At 39.1% G+C, this 16,227-nt stretch overlaps 1 protein-coding gene across 5 annotated transcripts in view; it reads right to left on the reverse strand.

Moving 5' to 3' along the window:
* zcchc14 (zinc finger, CCHC domain containing 14) overlaps window positions 1–16,227 on the reverse strand; it is a 75,792-nt gene that overhangs the window by 31,349 nt on the left and 28,216 nt on the right. For all 5 annotated transcript variants that reach the window (XM_061917473.1, XM_061917472.1, XM_061917474.1 and 2 more), the window contains exons 2-6: window positions 15,152–15,365; window positions 7,581–7,651; window positions 7,386–7,457; window positions 7,117–7,184; window positions 2,490–2,668 (exon numbers count right to left, since the gene is read on the reverse strand). In XM_061917473.1, the coding sequence (XP_061773457.1) occupies window positions 2,490–2,668; window positions 7,117–7,184; window positions 7,386–7,457; window positions 7,581–7,651; window positions 15,152–15,365 (604 nt within the window). The remainder of the gene's footprint in view (window positions 1–2,489; window positions 2,669–7,116; window positions 7,185–7,385; window positions 7,458–7,580; window positions 7,652–15,151; window positions 15,366–16,227) is intronic.

Below are 16,227 nucleotides of genomic sequence, written 5' to 3' on the forward strand. Positions count from 1 at the left end.
TATTTCATGTTTTAAATCCTTATTAAAGGACGGATCATGAAGTTAACTTACGTGTATTGGTTCCATTCGTCTCGATGGACTGTGCACGCGTGCATAAGGTGCCCAAGCGACTAAAAATAAACAAGATGTACCCTAACTCCTTGTTAGTGGTGTTGAAGACAATGTACACTTAATTGCACATGTGAAATATGACTATATTGATGACTAAAGGCATTTTAAGTCCGCAAGAGTTTTGTAGTGGCACATGCACTAATGCGCTTTAGACATTTAAACATTCAAGAGGTTTCCTGGGCTCCTTGTTGGTATGCGCTGATTTAGTAAGTAATGTACACTTCACTGCACATGTAATATATCACCATGTTCCTGATAAAATATGTTCCAATTCCACAAGTGTTAAGTTTCAGCAGCACAGGCACATATGCACCCTTTAAACACTAAAAAAAGAAAAAAGATTCATAATGTTCCCAGAGCTCTGTGTAAGTGTGAGCTGGTTTGAAAGATAATGCACATATCTTTGTATGTCTGGTATATAAAAAAAACAAACATTATAATAACTGAAGTGTAACACCACCAAGTCAGCTGTGGCACCTGTTGGTTTCTGATTGGACAAAATGTGCACGACAGCTGGTGTATTTGTTTGTGTGTAGACATAGACAAAGTTTTGAAACTACACTTGAGTAGATGAAGGTTGTTATCACCCCAGATATGCATTTTTCAAACTATGCGTGTTCGTGTGGACATTGCCTAGATAATGAGATTATGCAACTAAACTACCGTAAATTCTGGACTACTAGCCGCTACTTTTTCCTACCTTTTGAACTCTGCATCTTATAAAACGGTGCAGCTAATTTATGGATTTTTCTTCGTTCATGACCATAATACAAACCATTTTCCAAAAAAAAACACAAAACAAGCAAAGACACTTAAATGGTGCTTTATTACTATGACGCCATCCTTCGGACGAGTTTGCTCACTGTTGATGCTGCAGTGCCCTTCTTTTTAAGACTACAGCTTTCAACCAAAAGTGCCGTTTTGTCTTCTACCCATCCATAGTGTTTTACTTGTATGTATTCTTCAGTTATTGTTCCAAGCAACGTTTGTAAGTTTTACTATATAACTAAAACTAGTTATACTTACTAAACCGTCCCATGTGTAATGTCTGTAGAAGTGTTTTCATGCGTTTGCGTACGTGCTATCGTAATGTAACCAGGCAGGCGTCATTAGCATTAGCTAATATTTTTTAACCCATTTAGGAGTGTCTGTGTTAGTATTATTAACTTACAAAGTCATTCGTTTTGTATTGTTTCAGATTCACTAATTCCTCAGTAAATTCCCCAAGACGTCACCAGGGAGATATTGAGTCTGTTTAACTGACTGAAGAGCTAGCTTCCACAGCTATTGGGTCCATGACAATGACTTCTGTTTTGTTTTATTTATCTTACTGCTGTGTTACAGACACCATTTGGAAACAATTAAGTTATGTAAATAAACATTTACAAAATCTTTAATATCAACGGCTAATGGAAAAAATATTCTAAGATTTAGTGGTTGCGCCTTACATATAGGTGTGCTCTATAGTTTGTTTTCGAAAGTATTTTTAAGAGTTCCTTTAACATGGTATAACTATGACCTAGTAAAGTCAATGGGTAATGACAATATACATGTATGTACGAGAGTGAAATTATACAGAACCATGAACATCCGTTAAAAATGTAGATTTTTGTTAATATCTAATCAAACCAAATCAATTTTATTTATAAAGCACATTTAAAATTTACCACAGGGGTAGCCAAAGTGCTGTACAATAGGCAGGTGAAAAGATAACACAAGAAAAACGAGCAAATATAACACAAGACAAACAGAGCATGATAAAAAAAAAAAATAAAGAAATAAGTAAAACAGAGAGATATGGCGCAGGCCTGGTGATAACAAGAAACAGGACACTGACCTATATCCTTACTGGTCTGACACTCACACACGCGTGTGCAAGCACACACGCGCACACACACACAGACTCACGTACACACATACAAATGCAAACACTGTACTTAAAAATACTGAATAATGAAGTCACAGTCTAAAAAGAGCAGAATCAAATACATACACACAGTTACACATACACATGAACTCACTGTAGGCTTTCCAACACAAACATACCACAATGAATTCCCACACTAGACTAAAATAGATACTGCCCTCAGCCTCCAACAAATCCGAAACACGAACTGAAAATGCTCCCTGCAGTACCACAACCATCACTCTCACCGTTAAATAAGAGCAACCCTCACACTTACCACACACTTTGCTTCATACACTCTGCTCTCTCTCCAAAACATACATGGAGTCTTACATCTGTACTCCGTTTATCTACATCTAAGAACAGATATCACCTGGTTTTAAACCCCTCTGCAAGACTTGCGGTGTACATGACTAATACTGATTCTGTAAAATATTATGTTACCAGTAAAAGAAAAAAGTTTTTAACTCACTATGGCTGGATGTGAACGGGCAGGTAGCGTCTACAGAAGCCGTGGAAGGGGAGGGAGGTATGTTGGGGAGCGAAGAAGGGAAGGAGAACAGATAGTTGGGTGAGAGAGGCCTGGTGGAGGTGAAGAAGAGCTGGACACTGTGGTGCCGGAGGACATGGCAGGGCAACGCTGTCAGACATCTAAGTGCAGGTGGACAGACGAAACAGTGGAAGGACAGACACAAAGATGGAAACAACAAATGAATTGCTATAATGTGACTGAACGTTTGTGTCCATACGTAAGTTTACATGGCACCGTTTCGAATAAAAAAGAAAAACAGTGCAAGAAAAAAACGCCACAAGGAAATTTTTGTACTTGAAAGTGAAAACATTTGAAAACGTGTCTTAAAGTGGAACTTTGCAAAAAACAACATTGTCATTGTTTTCTGTGTAAAAGCTAAAGACAGAAAACCTCTGCTTACAAGTTGGATGTTTAATGTACAGTTGTGGTCAGAGCTTTACATACACTCATCAAGGGCATGATTGTCATAATCGTTTTGGCTCCTTAACATTTTCATTGATTTTGTTAAAAACAAGAAGGTGGTGCCCAAGTTTGCATTTAGTTTTGTATTTTCTTTAATACCCACAGGGTCCAGATTAACCATCCATCCCATCCATTTTCTACCGCTTATTCCCTTTTTGGTGTCGCGGGGGGCGCTGGCGCCTATCTCAGCTACAATCGGGCGGAAGGCGATGTACACCCTGGACAAGCCGCCACCTCATCGCAGGGCCAACACAGATAGACAGACAACATTCACACTCACATTCACACACTAGGGCCAATTTAGTGTTGCCAATCAACCTATCCCCAGGTGCATGTCTTTGGAAGTGGGAGGAAGCCGGAGTACCCGGAGGGAACCCACGCATTCACGGGGAGAACATGCAAACTCCACACAGAAAGATCCCGAGCCTGGATTTGAACCCAGGACTGCAGGACCTTCGTATTGTGAGGCAGACGCACTAACCCCTCTGCCACCGTGAAGCCTCCAGATTAACCAAAGACACTAAAAGATATCACATATGTATGTTCCCCTAAAATGCTCTTCATTTTTCATTAGTGGTCACAATTTTCTGCAGTAAATTGTTTCCCTTTGCTAAAATTTAGACGCATTGTTTGACAGTGCTCACAGAGTGACCAATGCTTTTAAACCAATGAGAAAGTCCAAAACACTGACAAAAAATCTAAGAATGTTAATTATAGAGTGACAGAAGTTGGGAAAGGCTTTGGAAATATTTCTCAACAACTGCATAGTCCTGAACATCAGTTGAAGCAATTGTACATATGTGCACATTATGCGTATGGACAGTATTCATACAAACAGCTGCACAGCTCAAACTAGGATACAGTTACACCCAACAAGACACTAATCACATACACGCATTAGAAATGGTTTTGGAAGGGAGAAAGCATGCAGGCACTAAGCTTCTGGAATTGCCTTCCCAAAGCCGCAACTTCAACCCTATAGTATATTTGTGGACTATACTTAAAAGCCAAGAAAACCATTAATTTCAATCAACTCTACCGTTTCTGACAAAATGGGAAGGTCAAATAGCCATGTAGAATTAGGCCCCCAAATTATAAAATTCAGGGCTCCTTTTGGATTCAGATAATTAAAGTTGCTTTTAACAAATATTTGAAGATGTTACAAAGATGTAGTAAATTAATTTCACCAATGGTTCACATTAATCATTAAAAGCCCAAGATAAATATTAAATTCATGCCCATCAGGAGTTTAAATCATTTCTCATCACACTTGTATACAGTACATGACGTGGGAATACTTCACATTCAAAAGAACTGTTGTGTTTATGATAATTCTGTACATTGTGTACATTTATTGGAACGCAACTGTTAACAAGTTAAAATTCATTGTTTCCATACTGTATGTTTAGTTTTATTCAGACATATTAGATGATACACATTTCAGTCTAGGTTTAGATAATGTTGTGTTTTTGAAAGTCTTCCACAATGGACCAGATAACGATTGCGTTTCTACATTTAAAACTTCCCTGTGGTCCACATAATATGTAATAGCAGTTATTTGGTCAAAATTGGGCATGGATTATGTTTTACAGACAATCTTCAAACCTTTTTCCCACCGTCTCTATAGGATGAGCCGTTTTGTGGGAGGTCTTATTTACATTGCCTCACTTCGACTGTGTCTACTGCCCGTCAGCCATGTTGTAGTTTTTAGCGCTTCCATATCAAGTCTACTGACAGATATAAGTTAGAACTTTATGCTACTTTGTATTAGAAATGGTAACAGTGGAGGGTGCAAGTGCATGTACAAGCCAGTCTGCCCCACAACAAGAGGTGAAAGAAAAAGAAGGAACTTATTGACTACAATGTCGGACTACATTGATGGACTCGCACAAAGCTTTTCAGGTAAATCTCTACCATATACAGTATGGAAATATCCGCTGACCTACCCAATTGGAAAAATCACAATTGGGGCAAATTCCAAACGGCTCTTTTGGAGGGTGTATGAAGTAAGGAACACTTTTTTTTATAAATATCTCAGTGATGCCTTCAGGGGTTGATTTAAAATTTTCGGAGCCTATGCAGATCACAAATGCACAAAAACAGGTGCAAATAGGTAAGAAAAGTTGGTTTTGCATAATTGGTCCCCTTTAAGAGTCACAATGTTAAACATAGTCAATGCTGCACTTCTATGAAAGACAAGTAATCTATGTCTACAATGTGCAATACTGTCTAAATTAAATGAAACCGAATTCTCCCATTTCACCTTTTTCATAGCCTCTAACACTTGGTTTTGCACATTCAGGTCAATGAAATGGCGTCCGAGTTTTTCTTCAGGTCAGTTCAGTGTGGAGGGGCAAGAGTTAGGGCCACACAGCCCTTGAAACTAAGTGAGCTTGGGCAGTGGTTCTCAAATGGGGGTAAGCGTACCCATGGGGGTACTTGAAGGTATGCCAAGGGGTACGTGAGATTTGAAAAAAATATTCTAAAAATAGCAACAATTCAAAAATCCTTTATAAATATATTTATTGAATAATACTTCAACAAAATATGAATGTTAGTCCAACAATGCAATGCAATATTTAGTGTTGACAGCTAGATTTTTTGTGGGCATGTTCCATAAATATTGATGTTAAAGATTTCTTTTTTGTGAAGAAATGTTTAGAATTAAGTTCATGAATCCAGATGGATCTGTATTACAATCCCCAAAGAGGGCACTTTAAGTTGATAATTACTTCTATGTGTAGAAATTGATATTTAAAAATGAATCACTTGTTTATTTTTCATCAAGTTTTTTGTTATTTTTATATCTTTTTTTTTCAAAACAGTTCAAGAAAGACCACTACAAATGAGAAATATTTTGCACTGTTATACAATTTAATAAATCAGAAACTGATGACATAGTGTTGTATTTTACTTCTTTATCTCTTTCTTTCAACCAAAAATGCTTTGCTCTGATTAGGGGGTACTTGAATTAAAAAAAAAGGTTCACAGGGGGTACATCACTGAAAAAAGGTTGAGAACCACTGAGCTAGGGGACCTCTCTAGATAGAATACGAGGAGAAAATATAAAGCAGATCCAGGGAAGCGTACAAATGCAAGTGGTAAGAGTAACTATTGATTTCATCATAATGACATTCATGTTTTTGGTCAGACTTCAATCCTTTGCTACTCCATGTATATATTGGGTACTTTTTTTAATTTATTTTTTATAGTTGGTTGTGTTAAATCGCTTATGATAAACAGTAGACTTCCTGTGTGTTATGCAAAAAGAAGCTACAGCTATTACCTTTGTACTTTATTTATTTTATCAGTATTGACAGAATGATTAAACAGCAAAGCTACAGGTACCATTTTCAATTGTTTATTATGTTTTTACCATTAATGATAACAAGCTAGCTATAGCAGCTATAGTTGAAACACATTGCTTGTTTTTCTTATCGTTTCTTATTGTCATGTGATTAAGGTGAAAGGGCAGGTTGACCTGAGATACAGATTAAATAATAGCAGCTACTTTGGTAAAGTAATTTTCGCAGACAGTAAAAAGTACTTATCTTCATCGGCATAGCCCAGATATTGTAAAGTTTTTATTCATGTAGTTACTACAAGGTAAACTCCAAGGCAACTAATGATAATACACCTGAGGGATACTGTAACTGTCTTAATATAATGTCATTGTTTACTGTTATTTTTGGACATAGACAACTACAAGGTCACCAGCACAGCATAGTCATCTACCTCAGGTTAACTCATCAAGATAGATTGCCACAATTTGAACTGCTAAATCTTACTGTACTCTGGCATGTGAGAAATATGTTATATGTGGCAGATATGTCAGTCGTCCAGGCTGGCGGATGGAGTCTCACTGTAGTATATAAGAAACATTGAAAAAGTCCATCTTTCAATTTCAGTCAGTCCATCAGTTTAATTTTCCTATGTTATAAAAAATAGAATCAATCTTTAAAATCGGACAAACTTTACCTGCCAGTTGACCCAAATATGCATAAATATTCACATTATAATTTGTAATAAACTAAAATATTTTCCACAGTACAAACTTGAATGTAGACATAATCAATCGTCTGCTATAAGACTTAACAACACTGACCTGGCCTCTGATTCAACAGTGTGAGTCAAGTTCTTGTCCACTCGTTCGTTCGGAAATGCCTGTGACAACTGAGAGATGAAAAAATATGGAGTTAAACTACCAAAATATGGTACAAACACACTACTGCCCAGTAAAATGGCAACACTTAATCATCAATTATTTAGCTTAATAAAACTAACATCAACACATTTATATTAATTATTTTGGAAATAGAGAGTGATCCCAAAAGGGACAAGCGGTAAAAAATGGATAGATGGATGGGTTCTCACCTGTAAAAGAAGGTCTGTCACCTCTTGTTGACTTCGGACAACTGATGACACAAGACCATCTGACCAGCTGGCCTGAAGTAAAAGTGAATTGTGAATGAGCGGGAAAGGTGGAGAAGATCAATGCTCAAAACAAAAAACAGATGGAACTTTAAAAAAAAAGGTTTTAAATTAGCTTGTGTTTCAGTTATTACCCACCTCAAACATATAATCACTTGTGTCTTCAAACTTGTGTGTCACTCCCCGCAATGCAACTCTCTCAATCACCACTGAAAATTCAGTAACAACACCAAAAGTTAAAAGTCTGACCAAATTGGAAGTATTCTACTATAATTACGCTCTATTATAACACAATATCTTAGGTAAGCAGCAACCTCGGGTGATACAACTGCCATCATAAAATGTTGTTCAGTCACAAGCTAAACTTGACATCATCATTGTATTAAGGCAACTTTGTGTACCTTGAAAGAAGAAAAATGTAGAGAAAACAGCCCCCGAACCTTTAAAAGATAATTACTTTGACAATCTTGATCCATCAGGTTGTAAAAGGCTATCATTGATTTAACAATTTTAAAATAAATAATTTTCTTGTTAGTATCCAAAGATAAGCTGAAGATCTTACACTGTATAAAATAACAGCTCCGTGGAACTTTTGAGAAACACGGGGATAGATGCTTACTGCATTTAGCGCCATCTTGTTAGTGGGTTTTGGAGTAATTTTGGTGCTTTTCATTGTCTGTTATAAATGTAATGTACAAGTTAATGGTAAAAATGCTTGTAGCCACTAGCAATTAGGCAAGCAAATACAAAAGTCAAATATATTACCTATAAAGACGGAGTGACTTGAAAGAAACACACAAGATACGACACTTTCCCAGAGGAAGAGTCATAAGATGGATGGATATTGGCTCAGCGGATCAAAGGATGTGGAAGTGGATGTGATTAACATCAAAACATGCCTCATACTGTATGGAAGAAATAGCAATAGCACACCCACCATTCATCAAAAGGAAAAACAAAACAGTGCTGTTTAAACAGGAAAAGACAAAAAGAATAAATGTGTGGTGTATTAGAAGCTGATTACAAGGCGCATTCTCAATTAAGCCGCACCCAATGTTAAGAATAGGAAGAGGCTAAAAAAACATTTTGGTACCATGGAACCTATACAGGAGATTACATTTTCCAAGGATAACTAAATAATGTTCATGCCGATACTAATAAAAGATCTGCCATTTGTAAAATGTCATTTCAATTACTTATATTTCAAACGTTTCAACTTAAATACTCCAGACCTGTTTCATAGAAATTAACTTAAACAAAAAAGGGTAGAAAATGGATGGATGGAAATTCAAATGCTGCGATAAGGTGGTGACTTGTCCAGGGTGCACCCGCCTTCCGCCCGATTGTAGCTGAGATAGGCACCAGCGCCCCCCGCAACCCCAAAAGGGAATAAGCTGTAGAAAATGGATGGATGGATGAAAATTCAAATGCTCAAGTAAAAAAATCTTACAGAAAACGAACATTAATTAGACTGGAACTTTGACACTTTAGCCGCATGTTAGCGGTAGTTGTCATGACCCCAAGATGCGGAGACAGTAGACAACGTGCGGGTAAAAGGTATTTAGTAAACAACACACAAAAGCTGTAGTGCAACACAAAGTGCACATAAAACAAAGCCTTAATGCAGCTGGGAGTACACAAAAAGCTAGAAAAACCGTCACAGTGGACCTGCATGAGTTGCAACCAGGTGTTTGGTATCTTCATGTAACCAGCCACTTCACACGTTTTAGCGCAGGAGGCATTGTGAAAACAAAGAAACCTTCTGAAATAGTCTACGCCATATTGCACTCATGGATAAATGTCCACGCTTCTCAGCAAAAACTCTACAGTGACAATGGTGGAGAATTCAATAATGAAGAAGTCTGTGCAATCTATTTATGAAGTCAACAAAGTAATCCGTAAAATCAAGTCAGAAAAGGTTACCCTTAAGTTTCAGTATTTAGGAAACTATGACATGCTCAACTTTGTTGTGTTCAGTGTTGCCGCCCTTGGAAAGCTTTCTGATGGGGAGGGACCTTTATTGCTCTTGTGGGGGGACGGGGGAAGTTCTCACCACTATGTTGGCAGTCCAACAAAATCAAACAGGTGTAACAGTATTGTAGATACCACAGTATTTTGCTTTTAAAGTCTTCACAACAATACCGTGACGCCTGAAAGTATCAAACAAAGACTTGGTGTGTAGATTTTTCTGGCACTTTGACATTGGCCGGGTCTGAATATAAACTACATCTCCCAGAATGCTCTGCAAAACGCCAAGGTGGGGTCGTGGAACTCCATAAGCAGGAAGAGAAGTGTGTTCGTACTCGATGAGGGGAATTGTTTTCTTGGACATTTTCTGAAACATGTCATCAAAATCTGTCCATAACTATTCAAGTTATGTTGCTGACACACAGACAAAAAAAACCCTGGTGAAAACTTAACCTCTTTGTCGGAGGTGAGAAAGTCTGCGTTCTGCAAAGAGAAGCCACTTTCGTTTCGAGCATTTTCAAGTCGACACAAAGCCAGCGGTTCACGGTGCAGAGCACAGAGACAATCACTCAAAAAAACGTTCAACGCAGGAAACTGAAAAATTACTAGATAAATCCTCAATCCATCCACCCTTGTTTCCACCGCTTGTTTTTCTCAATGTTGATAAGTTATCCACCGAGCTGCTCTCGGGAGGGATGCAGCATACACCCTGGTGCCTTCTCATAAACTGTAATCCAGAAAATCTATTTCAATCAATCAATGATTATTTATATAGCCCTAAATCACTAGTGTCTCAAAGGGCTGCACAAACCACAACAACATCCTCAGTTCCCCCCTCTAGGGGAACCGAAAGCAATGGATGTCGAGCGTGGCCGGGTTTGAAGATAAACTACGAGGTATTTACATTTTTAAAAGTTATATTGTTAGTTAACTTTTCTAAGACAGAAAATATTCCAGACTAATATAAACATGTCCAATGTGGAGGACACTGCTTTTCAGAAAGTAAAAGTTGAAAGACATTAAAGTGAACATTATTATTTTACACAATGTTGACGTTGTCTTGTTTAAAGTGAAGTGAATTATATTTTTATAGTGCTTTTTTCTCTAGAGACTCAAAGTGCTTTTGATAGTGAAACCAATTATCTACAGCTTTAAGCCACATTTAAACCAGTGTGGGTGGCACTGGGAGCAGGTGGGTGAAGGGTCTTGCCCAAGGACCCAACAGCAGCAACTAGGGTGGTGGAAGCGGGAATCGAACCTGGAACCCTCAAGTTGCTGGCACGGCCGCTTTACCAACCGAGCCTCGCCGCTCTAAAGTGTTTTTGTCTCTTAATTAAAAATTATGTTTTTGTGGTACTTTATTTTTGTTTTTGTAAGATCCTTAAACATAAAAAAAACAATGGAAGATTGTTAACATGTACACAATGTTCTATGAAAAACATGTTAATGTGTATGTACTACTTTAAGGAGAGAAGAAGAGACAGTACGTCCTGTTTTGTTGTTGCGGTAAAACTAGTAAGGTCAATAAAGTGTGCATGAGACCCAAAGGAAAAACGTTTTGGAATTAACAATTATGACATGTAATGATGGTTTTTTGGTCAAAATTGTGCATAGATTTTGCTGTAAAGACCAATCTTCAAGCAAATGTTTGGCTTCCTTCAAAAACGGTTCGATTTGAAAGGCAGTGTTCCATCGATCCATTTTTTACCGCTTATTCCCTTTCGGGGTCGCTGGCGCCTATCTCAGCTACAATCGGGCGGAAGGCAGGGTACACCCTGGACAAGTCTCCACCTCATCGCAGGGCCAACACAGATAGACAGACAACATTCACACTCACATTCACACACTAAGGCCAATTTAGTGTTGCCAATCAACCTATCCCCAGGTGCATGTCTTTGGAAGTGGGAGGAAGCCGGAGTACCCGGAGGGAACCCACGCATTCACGGGGAGAACATGCAAACTCCACACAGAAAGATCCCGAGCCTGGATTTGAACCCAGGACTGCAGGAACTTTGTATTGTGAGGCAGACGCACTAACCCCTCTTCCACCGTGAAGCCTAAAAAAAAGGCAGTGTTGTTGGATGCAAATGAAGTCCTCCTTACCACGCCCCCTCACGCGAGCTTTTCGCCTCAGGCCCTGGCAGCCTTGTTTACTACAGGAGTTGTTTTTTGTTTTGTTTTGCTAAGACCGTATGTAATATGGTCACAAGGTGTGGCAGCTTTTATTTTGCTGTGCTGGGCTTCCAACGATCAAATACATGTTAGGGAAAAACCTGATACACACACACACACACGCACACGCACACACATATAAATAAATGTATGTGTGTGTGCGTGCGTGCGTGCGTGCATGTGTGTGTATATACATATACATTGATATATATATATATACACAGTTACATCCAAACATATACTGTACATACACACACCCACGTATATCAATTATAAAAACTAATCAACACAAAACAGCAGGTCATAAAGTTAAGTTCAACTTAAAGTCATTGGGGTATTAGTTCATTCATACAGGTTTAGTTTAAATTTAAATATTTAACTGCATACCCTGATTTTCTTTGTGTTTTACCCTGCTGTATGAACAGTATACTGTTCTTCTGGGTCAGTGTGACAATATTTACTTAATTACAAGTTATTATAAAACTATCTTTTCTACTTTTCTTTCATGTCTCTCTTGCCTTGTTATCTGAAATAGCCAAATCTGCCATCAATCTAAAATCTTTGGATGTATGCCTAAGGTGAAGAGGCAGGTTATAAAATACTATTAATATTAGTTCCATGTCTGCTTCACATTAAAGAGGGAAAGTATTTGAAATGGCAAGATTGTTTTTTAAGAGATGGGCGTGTTTGTAAAATGACCTCCACATACGAAAGGAAACACATAGGACACCAAAACTCAATGTGAAACCGTATCAGGCATGCAGAGGCAAGCAGCTGGGGAGGAGAGAACATGAAGGCAGGAGAAGCTAAAAACAGAGGAGAAATAAGGACAGTAGTTAACTCAATTTTCTTTCTCCCTTTGTCTGGTTCACACACATATATATGCATGTACACAGACATACGCAACACGTGGTGGGTACAAACTGTAATGGCCTCTAAACATTGCCTGCCATTCACAGAAATCGAGGCAGCCACACGCACAAACTTGCCTGCCAATATGGGGCTTTGTTTGTATCTGTGAGTGAATGCAGTTAATGTTGAAGTAGGCTGCTATGTCAAAATGGTCAAAAAAGGAGCTATTGTATGTCCAATAATTCCATAAAAATAGTCTTCTTCTTCTTCTGACCTTGTGTTTGGATTAATTGTAGCTAATTTTACAGTACCTGGCATGAGGTAAAAATCAAAACACTCAAAAACACAAACGTGTGGGGCGGGCATCTAAATACAACTATACCTCTGAAATCATGTTCCTTAATTTTTTTTTAATATATTTCTGTAATCTCAAAATGATGTTGTGTGTATGTGTGCATGTTGTGTGTTTTACAGTGATGACAGCTATGTGCTGTGACCATGAGGTAATGTGAGCATGTGAGTATGATTTCAGACACATGCAGAGAGCCAGACAGATTGGCCTAGAACAGGGGTCGGCAAACTTTACCACTCAAGGAGCCATTTTGACCCGTTTCACAAATTAAAGAAGACACAGGGAGCCGCAATCATTCTCGCGAATATCTGCTGGTGGTCACCCATATAACAGTAATAAGGGCGTGCCATGAAGCCGTTTGGGGCGGCATGGCGTAGTGGGTAGAGCGGCCGGCCAGAAAACCTGAGGGTTGCAGGTTCGCTTCCCACCTACTGACATCCAAAAAATCGCTGCCGTTGTGTCCTTTAGCTGGACACTTCACCCTTTGCCCCCGGTGCCGCTCACACTGGTGAATGAATGTTGAATGAATGATAGGTGGTGGTCGGAGGGGCCGTAGACTCAAACTGGCAGCCACGCTCCGTCAGTCTACCCCAGGCCAGCTGTGGCTACAGATGTAGCTTACCACCACCAGGTGTGAATGAATGTTGAGTCCCACTTCTCTGTGAGCGCTTTGAGTGTTTAGAAAGGCGTGATATAAATCCAAGTTATTATTATTATTATGTATTGCCTTTGACGCCTTCTACAACATGTACAGACAGCTTGCCAGTACAGTAACATGTTATATGTGGCTTTTGCAGATACACGTACACGACTGCAAGGCATACTGGGTGACAGAGTACACTGAAGGTTGTGATATAACAATTTTAACACTTTTACTAATATGCACCACACTGTGAACTCACACCAAACAAGAATGACAAACACATTTCTGGAGAACATCCGCACTGTAACACATTATAAACGCAACATAACAATTACCCAGAATGCTATGCATCCATGACTCTTTCAGGCTATATTATACACCCCGCTAGCACCAAACCCGCTTCCCCCTCCCCCCCCCCCCCCTCCCTTCCGTGCGCCGATTGAGGTGTATAATGTAGTCAGGAACAGTCATGGATGCAAATGTATTTGTTGTGTTGTGTTTATGTTGTGTTACTGTGAGGATGTTCTCCCGAAATGTGTTTGTCATTCTTGTTTGGTGTGGGTTCACAGTGTGGTGCATATTAGTAAGAGTGTTAAAGTTATTTATATCACAACCTTCAGTGTACTCTGTGTCACCCAGTATACCTTGCAGTCCTGTACGTGTATCTGCGGAAGCCACATACAACATGTTACTGAATTGGCAAGATGTCTGTACATGTTGTAGAAGGCGTTAAAGGCATTGGCTTCATGGCACGCCCTTATTACTGTTATATGGATGACCACCAGCAGTTATTTGCGAGAATGGTTGCGCCTCCCATTGTCTTCTATATTTTGTGAAACGCGTCAAAATGTAGAGGGCGCTAAACGTAAAGCCATCATGGCACACCCTTAATATTGTTGCCAGAGTAAATATCGAAGAATGTTGACCCCGGGTGATGTCCGGAAGAGGCTCCGAGAACCGGAATCCACCCGTAATAATCGGGGGGGGTCGGCGATTGTGCATCTGAGCCACATCAGAGTGGCCAAAGAGCCGCATGCGGCTCCGGAGCCGCGGGTTGTCGACCCCTGGCCTAGAAAGTCAGGCCCTTTAATGTGAATCCACCATGAGCCACTGGCTGATTGATTTTTGAATGGTTGATAAAGAATGACATGCTAACTCACACAAAACCCTTAATGTTTATAAACACCATCACACACACATACAGCCATGTAAGAAAAAGTTGTATACCTATAAGCCATACTTGGAATTTCAAGAATCACACAATTTTGGTATCCTCCTATTGGGGACAGTAATGTCTACACTAGACTATACTATTTATTAATTTAGATTGTTGTATGGAAAAATTACTCTTTTTATTTTTCAATAAGACTGTACATGTATGTGTATTTCCTATGTTAAAGTTGTATTTGAAATAAAACCTGAGACAAAAATAGACACCTCATGAAGTTGGATTGTCGAGGTGTCGTCCCAAAGAACCACCTCAACTTGAAACCATGTGAATCCCTGAGTGACACATAACACTACAAGGCCTTGAGGCCACATTCTTTAAGCTTAGTTGCTGTAGTGTTCAGAGAAACTGGCATGCTGTCTCTTGCCCATACACTTCACATTCATTTGCATCGAGGTTAGAGGTTCATTCATTCACCATTAGAAAGCAAACAATGAGAATATCAAAACACCTCTGCTATGAACTTTGGCTATGACATTTTGCTCAGGATTCACCTGTTCCTCTCTTCCCCTGGTGGCCTTGGAGGCTCTGAGGTGGTGCTGTTGCATCGAGGCCAGGCCCTGCTGGTGGTGTTGAAGGAGGAGGAAGATGAGGGGGTGATAGAGCCAGGTGAGGAGGGCTTAGTTCCTGACTGACCGCTTGATCTCCTTTCCCAGTGGTCACCACTGATCCAAGCACAGAGGCTGTACCAGCCTCTCTGGTTTGGCTCTGGAAAGCATGAGGAAAAGAACATTAAAGAAAGGGACCTCAGAATACTTCAAGTAAACACAAGTCCAAGTTCGGGTACAATTATTATCATTTAGACCAGAGCCACTGACCAATTAATTTAATGGTGTGCGTAATGTATTTTATTCATGAGGTGTAGTACGTCATATGCGTGACAAGACAGTTACAGCAGTATATTGTTTTCACAAGAACCCTGGATTAGGAAAAATAAAAAACCCGTCAAGAAATATTCCAGTTCTTACCATGATAATTTGTTATGGAACGATTTGCAAAAAACATAAATTACCAACATGTGTTGTTTATGTAACCTATGTTGAGTCACAACAAAAAAAGCATGTTATTTGGGACAGTCTCTCTCTCTGTCTACGTGTCTCTCTCGCTCTGTCATAACGGATACACATGAAGACACATGTTCTTTATTAGAGAAAAGCAAATTAACTTGAGCTGAGTAATTGTTTTAATCACAGTCAGAAGTTTTCATGCATAATGTAGATGTATACACACACATATTAGGGATGGGCGATATGGCTGAAAACTGTATCACGATAAACATTTTCTATATGGATTGATATCGATACTTATTTATATTTTTTATGACTTGTTTAAACCTGCAAAAAAATATGGTACTGTAAGTTCCAACTTAACGAGAGTGCTATTTATCCATGGAGAAGGTGTCTGGTATGAGCGCTAGGATGAGCGCTGCTAAGGTGGAACAATGAATGCAGTCGATTTGAAGTTAGTTTTAGTTTTGTAACACTAGATGGAAGCTATTGAACAAATACACAGTAGTTTGGGAAGCAACTAATAAAAACAGCACATTGGACACCGTCTGCATTAAAACTAA

The sequence above is a fragment of the Nerophis ophidion genome, linkage group LG12 (genome assembly GCF_033978795.1).
Source record: "Nerophis ophidion isolate RoL-2023_Sa linkage group LG12, RoL_Noph_v1.0, whole genome shotgun sequence".
NCBI classification, from domain to species: domain Eukaryota; kingdom Metazoa; phylum Chordata; class Actinopteri; order Syngnathiformes; family Syngnathidae; genus Nerophis; species Nerophis ophidion.